General features: G+C 40.0%; 1 protein-coding gene across 1 annotated transcript in view; it reads left to right on the plus strand.

The window, feature by feature from the left end:
* MRTFA (myocardin related transcription factor A) overlaps nt 1-20114 on the plus strand; it is a 96919-nt gene that overhangs the window by 16880 nt on the left and 59925 nt on the right. The window contains exon 3 of the mRNA XM_054168191.1: nt 1993-2254. Coding sequence (XP_054024166.1) covers nt 1993-2254 — 262 coding nt within the window. The remainder of the gene's footprint in view (nt 1-1992; nt 2255-20114) is intronic.

A 20114-nucleotide genomic window follows, 5' to 3' on the forward strand; every position in this document is an offset into this window, starting at 1 on the left:
GTGTAATGTCTCCAGTGCATCTCCTTTGCTAAAACAAATGGCTTTGGCTCCACTAAGATGGTGACAGCACTTACCAGCCTGCCTCCTCACTGAGTAATTACTCTTCCTTTTAGCCCCTTTCCACAGGCCTCCCATCCTACGGGGACAGGGCCTGACGACAATTATATTGGTCATGATTTAACTCTTCCTAGCCTTTTCAAGGATTGTTATACTTGGCAAACTCTGTTGTTGCAAGTCTGTGGTTTAAGGGTATATGTTTCCAGGCTTCATGTATCCATTGTAAGGAGAAGGGCACAATCCCAATTTTTTTCTCTTTGCAGATCTTACCGTTAGAGTTTGCTGTCAAATGGACGTGAGCGATGTTTGCTTTGGACAGGAAATATATCAAAGAGGGAGTAGGCACTTTCTAGCCAAATTGTAACTGAAGTAAAAGCAAATACTTCATATGGCAGTAAGGGTTGGCTCAGTCTCATTTGTTTTGTTGTAGCAAGCACCAGCTTCAGTTGGTAGGTTTTCTTTTCTTACTCCCCCCCCCATGTTTTTTTTCCTTGCTTCTCGTCAGATCATGACATAGGGTCCTGGGAATGGAATGTATGACAGTATGGATGAAATAGTGTGTGTTCATTACCAGTAAATTCTGGCTGTTGCCTTGAATATACACTTAACAAAATTTTGAAACAAATGTACTACTACTTATAACTTTGTTCTGAGCATTGCTGAGCAAACACTACTAATCAACTCAAGTACAAAACTGAAATGGAAGTGGGGAAAATGACTGTTTGAGCTACTTTATCAACTATTAATGTGCTGATGTTCTCACACTCATTCAGGTTAATAATGAGTGTGAAGTGGGGAATACTTAATAAAAACTATTGTTAAAGAACCTTACCCCAAGTTCAGGGTTTCTGGTTGATTTCTGGAGGCTTATCCTATGTATTTTACTTTGCTTCTTTGCAGCTTGCTTTACTTGAATCTCTTTGAAGTTGAAGGTTAGCCGCTGGAAACACCTTTTGCTTGATAAATGACTACAGAGCAGCAGAGTCCTGTAGTGGTAGTCTTCTGAGTTCAGAGTGGTTGAAACAGCAGCATACTAAGAAGCAGGAGACTTCCATCTTCATTAATCAAACCCAAATATGATTGCCCTTGTATAATGTCCGTTACTGTTTGAATGTTGACACAGTAACCATTAAACTGGAGGCTTCCAGCTGCTTTGTTTCTGTTTAAATGACTGAGCATAAAAGGACTATAATTTTAACCTAGTGGTGGCTGGTGGCCCTTTAATACTTATTAAAAGAAGTATGGAAATATCATGAAACATTTAAAAATGGCTTGTTTCATTAAAGCCCTTTATATATTACACATTTCTGATACTGTTGCAGAGGTTTTAGGAGAGATTTTTTTTTGTTTACTTCATGTGGAATATTTTTCTTCCATTCATTTTCCCTGCTCGTGAATGGGGAAGGGAGGATGGAGCAAGGGAATTATTTTGCAAAATGCAATTGATTTTCTTTGAAAATCCTCATTTGTTGTAGTCTGCTGTCCTGCCAGGTTTATTATGAGAAATTACTTTACCTGACTGGATTTCCAGTTGTCCTATTAGAGCACCATTGTTGGTATGAAAGTACGGTAATCAAGAGTTCAGCAAGGTTCTAGAGAGGCTGACTTCACTGGAGCAACTCAATCTGTGCCTTCTCAAGGCTGTGTTTCTAAAGTACCAAAAACTTGCAAATGTTCTCATTCTTTTTCAGAAAATGACAAGAATCTGTAGTTTTGGTAAGAGTTTCTGTGGTGGCACAGTTGGAAGTTTATGCAAGAAACCACTGAGTTCTAGCAACTTTCAGTCGCTAGTTGGGTTTGAATTGGTGATGCCACAAAGACTGTGCTAAAGACCATGTTTCTCTGGAGCATGGAGACACCATGCTGAGCTGGCCTTACGGCTTAAGGCTCTCATGGGAGATTTTAAGTGTGGTTTTTGTCTGCTTTGTCCGGCAGGTAGCCATCACGAAAGCCAAAGTGGATTTCTCCGGGGTGGTGTGCCTGCCCCCTTCCGTCATTGCTGGAAATGGGCTGGACGGAGGAGGGGCTGGCGAGAACGACGATGAGCCGGTGCTGGTGTCGCTGTCGGCGGCCCCCAGCCCGCAGAGCGAAGCTGTTGCCAATGAGCTGCAGGAGCTCTCCTTGCAGCCCGAGCTGACCCTCAGCCTCCATCATGGCCGAAACCCCAACCTTCCTCCACTCAGTGAAAGGAAGAATGGTAAGTGGTAGAGTGCACTCATGGCCCCTGTAGCAGTCCTCGCCAATGGAATACTGTGGTGTTGTCATGGTGTGCCTTGTGATGACGGGGCTGCCACCTACTGCTTCTGACAATGTTTTGTCTGTATGAAGAACTAATAATAATCTAAGTTGACGAAAGTGATTTACATTGTTTGAAGGGAAGGATGGATATTGCTGGCTGTGGAAATTCCAGAGAGCTCCAATGAGAAATGCTTTAGATTATTGTTTTAGTTGAATACCAGGAACAAACTCCATGTGCTTTGTGGTTGCTGAAATTGTACTAAGCTGAGACAGTCAGTCAAAGGAAGTGTTAGCTCATCTTCACACCATAGCCATCTGTAGATTTTTTTTTTCTTTGCCACCTTGATCTGTACTTAACAAGGATGAGTAACTTTCTCACTGCAAATGTCCAAGAGGTACTGTCCAACTTGTTAGGAGGAGGAACCAGACCTGGAGTTAAAAATGCAATATGCCAGTAGACCTTCTCATCCTAGAGTGATAATGACCTGTTTCGCAGTTTGTGGGTAGCGTATGGGTATGACTTCCCCTAACTGTTTGGTGGCTGACAGTGGAATGACGAAATATAGGGTCACTTGGTGACCAGGATTCCTGAATGTGGAAGAATGTGAACTCTCTGAAACTTAGGATCACCAGGCTGCCATGGAAGCCTTCGCATGCTCAACAGCATCACGTGACAGACTGGTGAAACCATCTGAGAACTGCTGCCTCGTCTGTGAATTCTTCTTGGTGATCTCCTTCTTGCAGGGTTGGTGGCTGGAGTCTGAATTCTTGCTGTCAGCTTTACCTGACATGCTATGGATTTGGGCATGGTTAAGTCCTGGGTGCCTTACAGTGTTGGGCATTATATGTCACATTATATGCATTACATAGAGTTGTTTGGCACAGCATGTCAAAAATGCAGGGGAGCTTTGGAGTGGCTTTGCAGCCAGAATGTAATGCTGATGTTAAAGTGATTACTATGGGACAGTAAACTGGATTGGAGGAATACCTCACTTGACATGCCTGGTTCTTTACCTCCAGAAACTGAGCATGCTCTTCTCTGAACAGTGTATCAGTGTTTTGCTAGTTGGAAGAATGAATTAACTTCAACCAAAACTTTTTTTTTTTCAGGATAATAAAAGGAGTTTCCTCATTCATATGCATTATACTGTCATGGTTATAGTCAAGTTACCAGGCCTTAAACATGGAGAAGCTAGATACTGCAAAAACAGAATAAAAAGCTTCTAATCCTTAATGTTTGCAGTCCTCTAAGTACAAGATAAACCAACAGATGGATTTAAAGGTGGTAGTAAATAAGAGAAGAAATTGGAATGTTAGTCAGTGTGGTAGACTGTGATGTCAACACATTTCAACTAGTGGTAGACTTCAGCATTTTATAGTTATGAAGGCAAGAAGAGATTTCAAATGGAATTTAATTGAGGTGGCTTTGAAACTGCTAGGAGGCTTGAAGCCAGCATGGGAAAAACACATGAACCTTTGTTTCCAAAACCTGACACCTAAAGGTGACATTGTGGATTTACTTGAGGCAGGGTTCTCTCCTTAATGAATACAGCATGATTAAGGGCCCTGAATTGGGAAGAAGCAGTTTATTCTTGACTCCATAGGGTAAGGGGAACTAGTGCTGGCTATAAGTAGAGTACCTTTTAGGAAAATGAAACTTGTAGCAGCACTAATGATGGATACAAGCAGGATACAACAGCATTTGTTACAGTCAGGGGAAATAAATGAAAGAGTTTTTATATGATTCAGTTGTTTGGATAGGCTTAAAAATTGGTGTCTTGGGAGTGTTTTACATAAATAGATTGTTTTCCTGTGTCAGAATAATGTTATTTTTATGGACTTGACTTCAAAGCTGTATCATTGTGGGCTGCAAATCTGCTTGACTGTAACAGGTAAAACAGAGTTGGCTTTTAAGAGTATTTGAAAAGGAACACCTCTGCCCATACCTTTTGCCAAAGAAAATGAGGATATTCCCGGAAATGACTCATTAGGTGGGTCTCTTCAGAGCTGATTCTTTATCAGCCCTCTACACAATAGTGGGAACTTTACTGCTGGAGGTGAAGCTTTTCAGACAAAGCATAAAGTCCAAAGTCCCTGATCTTGGCTACCTGGAATATTCCTTGTCTTCAAAGGCATACAATGCTGTTTTCTCCTAGGCTGCAGTGTGTTGTCATATGTTGTTTGCATGTACACTCATTAAAGTATTGTGGGACATTATAGTGCTGTTGAAATACGGTTATCTGCAAACTGTCACAGCAAGGAGACTTGGCTTAATGAGCTGTTGAGAGACTTAGCTGGTGCCTTTTAAATTAATAAACTTGTTCCCTCAAATGGGGAGCTTTCCAGTTTTATCTTGGGGTAGAGGTTGCCCAGCTGTTGAAAGCTGATGAGCTTGTTAAAGCTCCTTTTTCAAGTGTGGTGTGTCTTTATTGTTGTGCCTTTGGCTTCAGACATGTTAAAAAACCTTTAGAGATTATCTGGCAGTTGAGATGGCAATCTGCTGAAACATTTGAGCAATCCAGCGTAGTTGTAGAAGCATATCTTGTGCAGTGAAACTGCTTCTGTGACAACCTGCCAAACTCAAGGTATGAGGAAGATTCAAGCTGAGGGGCAGTGGGAGGGGAGGAGATGGTAAATGAGAGACTTGCTGGAAGCTGTCTATCTGTGTCAAAGGGTCTCCTGTTTGCAGTTCTAGACAGGCATTGCTGACTCACAGCTGAAGGAACTGCTTAGGCTGAAGCTTCTATCAAGTTAACTCTTTGTGTGTAACTTCTGCTTATGGAGGACTTTGTTTATCTGTAGATGTCTGTAGAAAAACATTACGTGGTTTTGTACTCATTTTTTTTTACTGGTTCTGGAACATGAACTATCAACTGAGTTAAAATAGAAATTGATTTGGCATGTGAAGCACCAAGGAATTATGTATCCCATGGGAGAACTGGGAATGCAGTTCTGTATGCACATGCTGCCATATGTCCTAGAACAGAAGATTCCTTTTTTGTTTTCCTCCTGCTCTCAAAGATCTGAAGAGCAGCAAGAGAGAGTTTCTGGGGGGTTTCTTGTTGGGTTTGGTTTGTTTTGGGGCCAGACTTCTCTTCTCCTTGTATGTGTATGTACCTACAAGGATAGGTATACTGAGGTAGGCAGGTTTAGAGACTTTAAACATCTCAACTGAATATTTGTTAAGTAACATGAAATTAAAATGAAATAAAAACCATTAAAGGTGTGTGTGAGGTATTGGCATGTATCAGAGAGAAAGGAAACAATCTTTTGTCACTTCTGTGGAGGGAAACTGTATGTGGTAAGGCGGTAGTAAAATATTTTGACACGGTTCTTAGGTACTATTGAGCCATCAATGGAACATTTAAAGTGTAGTTTTAAAGTTGTCTACTCCAAATTCCCATTCCTTCTCCTTTTTTACCAATGTTCATCAAGGCCTCAACTTTCTTAAACTATGAGGAGTTACCTGTGACTGACTCATTCGTTGCCATACAAGTCAAATAGAGGTCATTACTGAGTTTCTGAAGCTCTTAAGTTTATCTTGATTTTTCTCAGAATGTACTAAGATGCCAAGATAACTTTCCCCACCCCTTAGAGCAGGATTAGAGCATGCCTCTGATGAATGTTACAAAACCCAGAAAACCAGAAAAAAACCCTGGTGATGAATATACAAATCTTAGCAGTTTGGTAATTTCTGATCAAAATTGTCTTTGTGTTTAGTTTGAGGTAATTGCTCCACTAGCTCATTGATCCTCTCTCCTAACCCATTTTCCCCAGATGAATTCATAGTTAACTCTGTTAACTTTTGCTATTAGAAGGTTAGCACAGTCCTGGTTTCTTCTCTCTGGAGATTTGTTGAAGATGAGGCAACATTCTTTCAAATGAAGTGTTGCATTTGGGGGTTATAGGTTTCAACAAGACTTGTACCAGCTTGTCGACTTTTGGGGTGCCCTGGATCTGGGACGCTTGATGTCTACAAAGTACCATACGTGCTGGGGGGAAGGAGACTAGCTGGAATGTGTGGAATTTCAGTATGACTAAGTCATATAACAGGCATGTGCTTTAGGTATCAGAAGGTACTCCTGTTACTGTATAGACTGAGTGCTGTGCAAAGCGTGGGATTAACTGCTGCCACATAAGCTGTGGGTGATTATAGTCACGAACAAACTGCAAAGTTGAACTCTTAAAATGGTTCTAAGGGGCTGATTTAGTGCTGATGTCCCTGTGCCCATTTACTGTTAGGAGCAGTACTTTGAAAGTTTCTTAGGGCACCCTGGTTTATTTTAAAGCATTATGTAGGTGATTGATCTTATAAGTCTTCTTATTAGTTTATATGTTCCTATCTCCCTCTTCTTTCCCTTCCCCACCTGGATTGTTATTACATTTGAATGTAGTCAGATTCAGGATTTATTTAAAATATAACTACTTACATTGGTTTTGCAGATTTTGTGTGGCACTGATCATAGAAAATACTGATAATGTTTTCTTAAAATCATGTCATAAAAATGCCCTTTTAAAAAGTGAACATTAGAATAGAATAGAATAGAATAGAATTAACCAGGTTGGAAGAGACCTTCGAGATCATCATGTCCAACCTATCATCCAACACTACCCAATCAACTAAACCATACAACCAAGCATCCTGTCAAGCCTCGCCCTGAACACCCCCAGCGACGGCGACCCCACCACCTCCTCAGGCAGCCCATTCCAGTGGGCAATCACTCTCTGTGTGTAAAACTCATTGAAGAAGTCAGCTGTGCTTGTTTGTCAATAATGGTGGTATTTTATTCCCAGGAAGAGGTTTTAAAGATGTAGGAATTATTCTGAAATTATTTTCTCAGGTTTTTGGTGTGACTCAAAATTACATTTAGTTACCAAGTAGTGGCTGCTACCTCATCCAGAACTTCTGGGTGAAGAAGATTGTCTGTATTGTAAGGAAAGGACCAAGACAGGAAATATACAGCATTCTCAGATCTGCCCTTCACACACATTCCAATGAGGCTTGCTGTTTTCTCTTGTGTGTGAGTAAGGGGAATGCTTGTTAGAGTAAAAACAACCAGTCTGTCTTGGATAGATTTGTGTTAAGAGACTTTTTGTCCCAGGAGGCTATAAATTTAGCATGCTGTCTGAAAGTTTCTGATAGAGCCATGAGATTGAGAGCATGATAGAAATGACTGGCCTGTTACTGTTGGGAGCTACTAAACAGCTGAGAAGTGGTAATCTCTTGAAGTATTTAAAACAAACTTTTAAATAGTGATGGGGGACTAGTTGAGCTGGAAGGGGTAATGCCAAAGGCAGGCTTTAATTTGGTGGCTTTAACAAGTTAGCGCTCAATGCAGTTTTTGTTTGGTCCTGATCAAGTTAACAAGATTAAAGCCCTTCTCCAATCACTAGTTTGTAATATTCCTCTCCCTTCTGTTTCTCCTTGCCAGGTTCTCTCTTACTTCAATTTCCCTTTGAGGTTTCGAGGTTCAGGGCTGATAGAGTAGGCACATAATTTCATAGCTATTTCAGAAATATTCCTTTTCCATGAATTTAAACTGCTTGCTAACCAAGTCAGGCCCAAATCTAGCAGCTGGGTTGCCTGTATGAGTAAGGACTTCTGTTGCTAACTTTGCTTTTTAGGTATTACAGGTAGTAATGGGAAAAGGAAATTTGGCTCTTTAAAGAGAGAATGCCATTCTCAGTCTGTTCTATTTCCACAGTGACTGAAAGGCTGCTTCATGCAAGAGAGATTGCGCTAATTCACAGTAGTCAATTGCTGCTAATACTTAGCAAACTGAATCCTAGGTTTGGGGGTAGCCTGCTTCTGTAATATGTGGCTTTCCTCATGAAAATAGTGTTTTCTATAATTCATTTTTATTGGGACACTACGAGCCAGTTCTGCAGGCTGTAACTCTCCCTCTGCCACAATCAATATGTTACTACAAAGTACAGTGAAGAAATCTCTGCCCAAAGACAATCAGAACTGCAGTCTTCATCATCTTTGCTGGTCAAATAAGCAACATATTGATTAATGCTTTAAATTTCATCTTATCTGCTCGTGGTCAGTGACAGTGCATATGTACATACTGCAGGGAGTTAAGTGATGTCCCTGGACACTGTAGGAAAGATTTCCTTTCTGCTTTCTTTTTGCTGCTTCCCATTATATTTTCCCATATCACCACAAAAATAAGCATGGATTCTGCTGAAAACTGATGGTTACCTTTGTGTTGAGCATGGATATTCAAGCTGGGTGTTACAGTGACTTTTCTGGCACTTGTGTCTCTGAATTCTCAAGATAATGCACCACTGGAGGTCCTCTCTTTCTTGCACAGCAAGAATGAGTATTTAGGCTTGCAGTTTTTGTGGAGTCTGGCTGCAAATCTAGGACAGCATAGGTGATGTTTCAGTGTGAGAGAAGCCCAAATGAGCTGATTCACATCCTTTTACAATATGCTACTGGTGCAAGGAAATCGGAGAAAGGGTACAATACCATCACTGTAAGGGGCTTTCCTTTATTGTTTAAAGCTGCCACATGAGTTTCTGCTGCCTCCTTTGAAACCCCAGATGAGTTTGTGTGGGGGAGGGAAGATGTTGCTAAAAGCTGCCATACTCTTCTCTCAGCTGTGGAGCAGCTGTTTGGAAGTTCTTGCATCTGAGTGCTAGAGAAGCCCTGAAGTTGTTAAAGATTTGAGGGCTTAGAAAACAGAGTATAGGGACAGGAGAGGGATTCTAACTTGCTAGAAGGGAATTTAAAATCTAGAAATTGGTCTGTATCTTTTGATGCAGAACTTGGTGCAAGTATGTGCAGATACTTACTTGACCTGCTGAGAAATCACAATGAGCCTTGGGGAAAGATGGGGAATAAGGAAAAGATGCTCTGGGGACAGGAGGGTTGGAATTAGTTTAAGATAATTAAATTATCTGTTGGGCAAATTACTTGAGACTCTTTAGAGACTGAAATTGAATTTCCTTTCTGTTGGGAGCTCGAGTTATCTAGTGAAGAGTAACTTAATTCTATTTTTATCTTCTATTCAAGAAATACTTGCCTAGAAAAGTTTTGTCCACTATCCCAAATAATTGGAGAATAATCATCAGGATGTGGGACATATGGTTTAAATTTTTTTTTGTACACCTCTAGACAGGTTGGATGAAGGGTGTGATCCACAATGGGAAAAGTCTGAAGGAGAAAGGACATTTGATTTGTTTGTTTTAAGAAACAAATCCCACCATGGAAGAAGTTTCAGTCCTTTGTTACAGTGGCTCGAGTTTAGTGGTCAGCAAAGGGAGTTGATAGGGATAGGGGAATAGTGCCTTTATTAAGAAAAAGGGCTGATAAAGATTGAAGAGAAGTGACTGATCTGTCAGCAAGATGGATATGGTTTGGCCAAGCTGTTTCAGAGCTGAGGATGTCTGCATGTTTATGTTAACACTGGGTCTCCTTGTCCTTGGAATGAAATTGCCTCATCAGCAGAGCCCCTTAGGGAATTTAAAGTCTACCCAACACGTCATCCTTCCCTTTTAAAAAGGGAAAAAACCTGCCAGTTCAGTGTCTCTGACCCCTTCCTCCCCCCTCCCCTTTACATACAGAGCATCAAGGGGTGGACCTTATTTTTACAAACTACATATCTTACGTTCCCCTTTGAGTATTCTTTTTTTCTCCTAGCAGCAATTTGATTCGGGGCTGTTCCAACTTGTCTCTAGCAAAGAAGCAGAGAACTGCATGTTGAAAGACTGAGTCTTCTCAGTAGGCAGAGTTTTCATCATCTAAAGATGAGAATCTCTTGCAAATTTTGAATGAGATTGGACTTGAGAAGTCCTATTGATTTTTTTTTGTTGTTATTTTTTTAACATAGCTTTATCTATCTGCTTATAAAGAAAGATTTTTAAGGGATTGTAACTGGTGAGAAAAGGATCAACATGACATTGCTGGCACCAGAAATGCAGATGACAACACTCCAATCAGGTATCACCCCGAAGAGATCCCATGGGCAGATTTTGCTAGGGAATCATGGTCGCTGAACTATATATGGAGTGCCAGGAGGCTGTGTGACTTTGAGTAAAGACAAATTAGAGAGCTGTGGTAACTTCATGTGCAGGTTGCAGATGGGTGCTGGTTGGATGTTAACTACTGATCACTTGAGAGCTTCTTCAGAGATAAAATTGTCTTTCTGTTCTTGGTTTGTTGGTCCCCAGTGTGACATTTAATTGTCTCACAAAGATCAGGAAATCTCAGGCAAATCTAGGACTTGTTCTGAAGAAGTTTCCTCTCTTAGCTTTTGGTTGGTATATGTGGGTTTACTGTTAGTTATTTTCCAGTGAAACACATGCTTTATGAGAGAGGGATGGAGACATTTTCAGTTGTGTCCTTTTGGAAAAACATTTCTACTTTGAAACATCCCAATACTTGGTTTACATCCTGCAAGACTATTTCCTTGAGGATGATGATGATGTGTTGATATGATTTTGTCCTAAATACTACGCTGATTTTTGTGCTTATCTGTTAGATACGTTAAGAGTTGCATTTCTGACGCGTAAAACATGCTAGAGTGAGAATTATCTGTTAATGGTAGTGTGGTGCAGTTCTGTAGGGCATTATTATCTGAGGCTTTGGAACATTCAGTACTCATGAAGCTTAACAAATATGTATAGATATGAGTGACCTCTCTTCTGTGGTTGGGAACAGACTGTAACCTTGGTAAGATCTGACTTCAAAACTAGCAGTAGCTTAGAAGTTTAGGTTTGCATTTGTGTCCTCTTCAGCTGTTGTACAGTGTTGCCTGAAAAGCAGCCCATGTGTAGTGCTGAAGGTGTCAAGGCAGACTTGTTCCTGAAAGTTAAATGCTTTTTCTTTTCCTTAAGTAGTGCCTTGGAAAGAGAGAACTAAACCAGTAAGTTCACAGTTTAATACAGCCTTTTCCAGAAATGGCTGTGTGGCTTTTTCTCTGAATTAGCAGCACTGATTTTCCTACCTTTAAGTTCTGTAAAATATCTGTGAAGGCTGTGTGTGCCTGCAAAGATCTTGTCTGACCTTTATTTTATAGTTCTGGCATACAGTTGTATTCTTCATTGTTTAGAGAAGCAAAGTACATTTTTTTCCCCTCCACGTCCTGTTGTAGATAGGAAAGGCAAGAGAGGTGTTATGGCAGGAACACTTTTGTATGAAATACATAGATTTTGTCTGTGTTCAGAAGGGTGTTGGGGCATAATACATCATTCCTCTAGTCATACTCTCGGAGTCTTTGAATTTTGGAGGTAGGATTTAGACTTTGGCAAGGTATGTAGTGTTGAACAGGATGTGTATAGCAAGACAGTGCCTAATCTGTATTCATTGTAAAGAAATTTTTTGTTTGTTTTTCTTGATCAGACAGTTGTAACATCAGGCCTGAAAAAGATGCTTAACTCGTTGTGCTTTGTTTCTAATAGGTTTTGCAGTTATGGTAGGGTTTAGTTTTGCAGACAAAGAGCCATGCAATCTGTATTTTCAGGGTTCTTACAACTGAATTCGTGCATGATATGCTTGGGACTTTCACAGGATAAATTGTTAAAAGCCCTTCATACTGGCATTACTTCCCCCCAAAAAACTTTATTTGTGGCTATTTTTCTCATGTTTTCCAAATTATGAAAATTCCTGAGGCTTCCATTTAATTCTTCTGGTGAGAGTTCCTCCCACTACAGAGTGCTTGTGTGTAGCTTCCGCTCAGGTCAGCTAACCCTGGTCCTAGATGATCCAGTGGCCTTCTGCGATGTTGAGGCAATTTCCTGGCAAGCTGAGCGTACCTAATGAGGGATGCAGATTTATTGCACCTCTTCCATCAGTGGCAAGTCTCTTTTCTCCTGGATCAGCCACTGCTGGAAAAATATTAAGTGAGAAGCAGACAAATATTTACTTGAACAGATTCGCGAGATTGGTGGGGAAATTAAGTCTGCCAACAGGATGTAGCCCATGTGCATAGTGACCTGTAAAGATCAATCTCGAATAATGGAAGTGTATTACGAGCATCTAGATAAGGAAAATGGCTACTTGATGCCAAGACCAGAGGATGAAACCTTTTTTTCAACAAAAAATATTTTGTGTTAAGCTGCTACCATTGTTTTGCTTAATGAAGTAATTAAGTTGTCTGTAGGCTAAACTACTTAAGACTTCTTAGGGACTGAAACTCGATCTCTTTTCTGTTGAGAGCTGGAATCATCTAATGAGAAAACACCTAACTTCTCAAGGCTTCTTGGTTCTGATGCTTGCCTCCAGAAGCCCTGCTGGAAAGATGAAAGCTGGAAACAGCTGTCCCAGTCAACTCATCAGGTTTCTGAACACCCATTAGAGAAGTATGGTCTAAGCTAGGTAAAGAAATTATTGTGATAGACTTTACAGAGCCTGCATGCCAGAGACCAAGCATTCTTAAAGCATATGGGTCATAAGACTCTACTTTTTTAATGCTGGGGTACCAATGGGAGTCCATTCAAGAAGCCACAGCATCTGAAGCTGCAGTTGACTTACGAAATAATGTTTGCATTCCATGTTGACTGGCACATAAAAAGAAATGCCTTTGATGTGATGAGAAGATGAGAAAGCATTCTTAATAGAGAAAGAACTGAGGGAGAGAACACAACTTCTATTCTGGGAGCAGAATAGCTTAGGCAGGGAGGGACTATTTCTTCAGAACAAAATGTAAGTGAAGCAGGAACAATATGATTAGTGAGGTGCACGTTGTGTTAGAAAACATTAAACACCTTTCGAATCGAGAAAAGGAAGAGCAGAAAAATATAAACAAGCGATGACAGCCCAGGAAGAAAAAGTGAAAGTGAAAAATCAGGCTGAAAAGACATGTGAAAATAAGTGGAAACATAAACTGCTGTATTTGACATCTCCTTGGGCTACTGAACTCATTTGAAGAGCAAGTGTTAGTGACCCAGTCACTCAAAAAGTGAGTGCCTTTTTGTCCTCACTCATACACAGTGAGGAAAACTCTACATTGCTATTCAAGGATATAGTTTTGGAAACTGTGTGTGTTTTCATTCTGTTGAAAATGAAACTCATGTGCAGGTCTCTATCAAACTCTTAGCATTTGCATTTTTCTCCAAGAGTCACTTGGTCCTTTTTGCTGCCTCGATTCTTAGCATCTGACTCATTTTGGTTTTCTTGTATGCATTTGCTGACTCCAAAGGCTTGCTGATTCCTTTCCATTATCTACTTCCATTATAATGTCCCCGTGTAGCCTCTTTTTGTTCCCTTGAAGCCTTTGTGTTTTTCATGTCACTGCCTAATTATCCCATATGGAGAGCTTGTAAATTCTTTTGCTGTTGGTCACTGTTCTGTCAAGATAGGGACTGAGTAGTTTGTTGATATGACCTGTCTTTGTTTTGTAATAGGCTGCTTGACCCATTGAAAGAATGAGTCATGAATATTGGTGGTTTTTTTCCCCTCTCTCTTTTTTTAATGAAGAGGGAGAGTGTTACAAGGATACTCCTGTTTTAAACACAATCTACAGTCTGGTAACACTTAAAACTCTTGTTGAACAGCTGTATGAAAGACTCGTGCAAGAAGGGGAAATCTGAGGAGTTGTGCTGCTGGCCTCTCTATGCAAATGTTGTGCTTAAATGGCATATACAAACTTTCCAAGAGAATCTTTAAACCCACTAATTTTAGTTATTGTTTTTCACAAGTTTCTTTTTATGACTGCTAGTAGGTGGCTGGGCAGAAATATATGTGGAGCACCCATAGAGAGATGCAATCAGCCAGCTAGATAAACCTTCAACAGCAGCTCATTTTTGTGCAGACCTTTAGCATGGGTAGACAAGAGTTATGGCCTCTTAGGGTCACTTAGAATCTAGCATTGTCAGAATGAATGGATGTTAGCACTTTGCCAAATGACTACTTTTGTTAATGAATTCTATTTCTCTGAAATTTCACTCTACTTAACCTTCTTCATTTACTCTTCTGGGTAGCGCTGGTTTCCGTGTACTGTACTGTGGTTTGCACTGTCACCATCCCTATTGCATGGTAATAATACTCTGTCTTAAACTTAATTTCTTTCTGCAAATACAGTGGAAAAACAAATGAAGAGCTCTTCAACACAGAGTGATCTATTGCATAGCATCTTTGGGTTTTAATATGTTGTTCCATTGACCTGCAGAAAAAACAATCTTGGAGTCTGTTAGGGCTCAATCTGGGTATGCAAACCAGACGCAGATGGTTCTAAACCGTTGGAAGTGCAGTTTAGATGGAGAAAGTCCTTTCCATGCACATTTAGAGAACAAAAGAGGGGTTGTTTCGAACTTAGCCCTGTAAATACGCAGAGACATAATTCAGTTCTCTACAGTGGATAAAATTTGACTTCTCTGGTCTAATTTGCTTTGTATCCAACTGGTTCTGAAAAGGCAACAATCATTTCGGCCGAAAATTAGCGTCGGCTTGAATCAAATGTAAAACTTCACTCATTTTCAGGGGAAAAGTTGCATTTTTGTGCTGCTTCAGCTGGTTATGGGTATATTAAATTCAATTTAGGGCAAACTGATGCTGATCACATTCACTCTTTCTCTCAAAACAGCTCCCGGGCTCTTTCTCTTCCTTCTTTAAAGTATTTAATTTGAAGTGCTTTTAGGGATGACTGTTGCTAATGGGAAGAAAGGAGGCAGCTTGTCTCTGTATTCATAGAACGGAGGTGTCCCCCTCTCTTTAGCTTTCAGGAGTGACAAATGTCAGAGCTGCAGTTTTTATGGTTGATTTTTATCACCTGTTTTAAATTAAGTTGAAATTCACTGCTGGCTTTCATGCAGTGGAATGCCTTGTAACTTCACTGTGTCTTTGTCAAGCACCTGTTAGTAGGATCTTTGCTGTGCTCTTGTTTTTGTGTCCTAGTTTTCTAGTCGTGATTCCCCCCCCCCCCCCCAAATTCTTGGCACTTCATTTTGTTTGCATAGTAGTAAATACTATGCATAGTACTAAATATTTGTTTTTCTTCTCTCTCTCTTTATTTTATTTCATTTCTATTCTTACTTTTCTTCTTCTTCTTTCTTCCCTCCCCCCAGCTTGCGATTTCAAGATGAGTTCTTGGGTTAACACAGCCAGGGTTTTGGTTTTGGATGGAGGGTGGAGGTGAAGGAAAAACATTCCTAGCTTTATAGTTTGCATCAATCACCACGTTAAAAATAGAACTTTTTATTTCAGTTTGGAATCTATGGCATTTGGAAATGTAACATTTTGTATCTAGGTAGCAAGTTCCTGGGAAGTCTAAAGAGTTCCCTGGACGCTGGTGCAGTTCCCTGAGATGTGTATACTCTGACTAGTGATAAAATTACTCTTCACTGGCTTTTAACCAGAATCCTGCATGTGATCCAAAGACTGAACAAAGTTATGTGAGCTTCATCGTCATCATGCAGTGGGAATTCTTTCCGAAGCAGCAAATGGGACGTTCCTGAAGTCAGCTTTAAATATGGAAATTTTTATGCTGGAGCTACTAACTGCGTGAGGTTCTGACTTGGCTGTTATAAGATGTGGAGTGAGGAGTGCACAACTGTAAGCTGCACATTACCAAGTTATTCCATTCATGAAAGATTTGACCATAACCTTTTTCTGCCTTTTATCCCTCCGATTAACTACTGAATAATCAAATCACCGTGGTGGTGTGTTAGCCAAACTAGAGTTAAAGGATTGTACCGAAGCTAAGGATTTAAAGATTGCCTTTTTTGTGTGTCAAGAATGACAGCCTACAAAAACCCAAACCAAACCCAAACCAACAACAACAAAAAAACCCCACACCAAAACAAAGAAAGAGATTACTCATTACAGTCATTTAGTTGAGCAGTACCTTTTATCCTGCCTTCCTTTCTGCCTTCCTTTCTGCCTTCCTTTCTGCCTTCCTTTCTGCCTTCCTTTCTGCCTTCCTTTCTGCCTTCCTTTCTGCCTTCCTTTCTGCCTTCCTTTCTGCCTTCCTTTCTGCCTTCCTTTCTGCCTTCCTTTCTGCCTTCCTTTCTGCCTTCCTTCCTTTCCCCCTCAATTTAAACAAGAAACTATTGGAAATCTGTTAAGACTTGCAGTATTTGTTGAAGTCTTGCCTTTTTATAATACTGATTTTTTTTTTCCTCTGTCTGCTTTGGAAACACTCCTAATTCATTTTATGCTGCAAGTGTTACACTACAAGTTGAGAAAGAGGGAGCATGAAAGAACCACCCAGACAGCTTTTTTGTCTTTATCCATTCTGTGAACTAAGATGAACTTGCAAGGTCACACAGGCTGCATTTGTTCTAAGCCGGTAAAGATGTGGTAGACATGAAACAATTACTCACCAATTGCTTTGTTTTCTAACCTTTCTTATGGCTCCAACTTACTTAAAAATGTAACTATGGAGAAATAACTCTGGGGTGTGTGTGTGCATTTTAACCAGTTTCCAGTCTACATACCAAGATTGTCATCACCATACTATTTTTTTTTTGCATCATTCACCAAATACCATTAAAAACTAAATGAGAGTTTAAAATGGATGTAAACTCATGACAGGTTTTATATGGTGTAGCTTCAATCAAAGTGCTTCGTGCTGTGAAATTAATGCCTTGTGTATAATGAGCTGTGTTTAATTGCTCTCATAATATTCTGTAAGTTACCTGTTCATTTGCATGATTAATATGAATCAGCTTTTCCTTAGGAACATAGTTCAAGTGTATGAGCAAAATGAAGTAAAAAGGAAATATTTAAATCAGTTCTTGGGTTTTTTTAGGCATAACTGTGTAAAAACTGCTTAAAGATAATTAAAATAAGCTCAGACTGATCATTATTATCTTTGTACCTCAGACCAGTCATAGTCACCTCTGTGGCCTGCCACTAATTCAGGTTCTGAACATGTGTTGTGCTGACTCTCTCCAAACTGGTATGATGATTACATCATGCATGCTTTGCCTGAAGGCATACAGTGTAGACACACATCCGTTCTGCCTTCCAGTTACCTGGTTACTCCTTGCTATCCAGTGTTTGCCAGATTTGAGATGAGCAATGTTTAACAAAATGCTCAAGTTCCATTCCTGTGTGATAGCAGAAGTTTACATTAGGGTTTAGATTCAGGATTATTATTATTTTTAATATTGGAATTCCTGTCCAGTCTACCTTTTAATTATAGGCATTAAAATATGATAATTTTTTTATATCTAAGCTTCAACATAAATCTGTCTCTAACACATGCCTAGAGCTGTTCAGGTCAATGGTAGGGATTATAGGTAACTGTTGAGGTTTTGGGAATGTCTGTGATGTTACTGTTTGATGTTATGTGGAAAATGACATTGATACATTTTAGTATTTAAATCTTTGCCATCTGCTTTCATCATTCTCAGATGACTCCTGCAGCACAAAACCAAAAGACAACACCCCTCCCCCCTAATACCAACCAACCAAACTGTACAACCCAAACACAATTCCCCACGATAAACCAAGCTCCCAAACCTGAGTAACCTACTGCTTTGTGTTGCATCTGGGTAGTCCTTGTTGCTGGGCTGATGCACCTCACTTCAGACTTACAGCACCCTCTGCTGTTCTAACCTTAGGGCTCTTCCAAGAAGTGACTGACACTTGTTTCAAAATGTCTTTTCAAGTGGAAAAACCTCAGGTGGTTGTCCTGAGATAGCCTGAACTTCTGGTCATTTGCAACTAAGGAAACGTGAGCCCTGCTTTATGGAGGTGAAAACCAGAATCTTCAACTGAAAGGAAGAAATATTGCCCTCCTCTCCCCTCAATTTCTTTAAGAGAATTTGACTAACAGAATCAATATGGGAAAGTAGATTAATTACATTGGCACAGCTCCCTTCCATGATTAACCTCAGTGTTGTTTTAGTAGGTAAGGAGCCGTGAAGAAACAGAACTTGAATTACCCTTGAATTACCGAGCCCACTTCCCTGCTGCTCCAAGCAATCAGGTCATACACTCCCCTTCAGAATTTTATCCAGCACCACTGAAAAAAATATTTGATTTCACTCTTACCAGCAACTCCTATTGGAAAGCTGTCCCAGAATGTATCTCTTTCTTTAAAAATCTTCTAATTTTCAATATTAAATGAGCATGTGTGTCACTGTCTTTTAGTCCAAATAGCTTTTTGTAGTTCAACTGATGGAAACCTTATTGCAGGTGAAATATTTTTCTGCAGAAGAAGCTGCTTCCCGTTAAGAAAAGCAGGCAGGTGCTGTAATAGTGTCTGCTAATGTGACCTGCTGAATACTTTCTCTTTTTTGTTTCTGTCTTTCTGCTGTGATGCGTATTTGAAAGCATATCCTCTAAGTAGTGTTGATATTTCCTAGTCATTATATACAGCATTGGAGTCTCAGCAGGTTAGGAATCTATTAATTATCCAGTATGAGAAGTAGGTTGAGAAATGTATTTATGGTTCTTTGTAGTCTTTTCCACTTTCTTTGCCCTGATAGTTTTTTTTTTCAGAAGTGAGTGTATCCCAAACAAAGAAGTTGCAGCTTCCAGTGAAGCAGAAGCTGGCTTGATCAGCCTGTAATAAGTGACCTTGCTGAGCTCTAAAAATATATGTATATATATTATTTTTCTGCTGATGATACTCTTCTTGAAGCTGGTTTTCTTTGTCTGTGTCTTTCAGTAGTTGAGATTTGGACTTGGGGTTCACTGCTGTCAGCTCATTGAAGACATGCTTTTTAAAAATCAATTGGGTAGTTTTGGTTTATTAAAGTTACTGTCTGACTCTGGGGTACCACCAGTTAAAAAGTATCACAGTATCACCAAGGTTAGAAGCGACCTCAAAGATCATCGAGTCCAACCTGTCACCACCGACCTCATGACTAGACCGTGGCACCAAGTGCCATGTCCAGTCCCCTCTTGAACACCTCCAGGGATGGTGACTCCACCACAACTCCCCAGGCTTTTGGTTAAGCTCTTCAGAAAGTACCCTGAACTTGATTTATTGCAAAACACTCCCAAGACTTGGAGCCTTCAAGATTCTTCCACTAAAAGATGAAATAAACAGAATACACTTTGCAGCATGACTTTGCTGTGACCCCATCTTACCTCAGCATAAGCAAGAACAAGATCCAGATTAGTGGGCTCCTTATGGAGAAACCTCTGCTGCTAATTTTACCCTGAAAATCCAGAGTCATGCATGTGAGTGCATGGAACTCTGTAGTGTATGGAATTTGTCTCTCAGGTAGGAAAAAATCAGCCAATTTAAAGCTCAAAGCATCTTTAAGTTTAAGCTGGGAGGTCACTGGCAACCTGAATGGACCAGGAAAGAATAGCAGTTTTACACAGTAGTGCAGTATTCTACAGAAGTTTAAGTTTGGGGGTTTAAAACTTCTTCATTTTTGTTTAAAATGTTGATTTCCATGTAACTTTAAATGTACTTCATACAAGTTTATTTCTGCTGTGTGTTTTTGTTTGCTTTTGCTTCGTCTTTTTTCTCCTTTCATTTTGTTATGCTGTATTTTCTTTTCTTCCTTGCATTGTGCTTTTTTGCTTTATGGTGACAAACTAAGTGACTGCTTATAATAAGAGACTGCTCCACTCCTCCCAGTTTTCCTCAGATAGAGGCACTTACTGTTTGCTGTGGTTGTTGATTTAGTGCCTGGGAAGAATGAGTTTCTTTGGACCACTTCCTCATCTCTCTTGCTAAGGGAGCCTGCGTCATTGAGAAATGTTTAACCTTCTGGCCCTGAAGCAGGGCTGGAAACTTTGCTGCAAAATCTAGAAGCTCAAACTAGATCTTGAAAATGTTTTTTTTTATGCAAACTACTCTTTCCTGTGTCTTAATTAGGACAGGAGATTGCAGAGCTTGATTTAGAGTTTTGAGCAGCTAATAATTTGGAGAGTGAGCAGGAGGAAAAAATTAGTTCTTTAGTGA

The sequence above is a fragment of the Dryobates pubescens genome, chromosome 15 (assembly GCF_014839835.1).
Source record: "Dryobates pubescens isolate bDryPub1 chromosome 15, bDryPub1.pri, whole genome shotgun sequence".
Lineage (NCBI taxonomy): Eukaryota > Metazoa > Chordata > Aves > Piciformes > Picidae > Dryobates > Dryobates pubescens.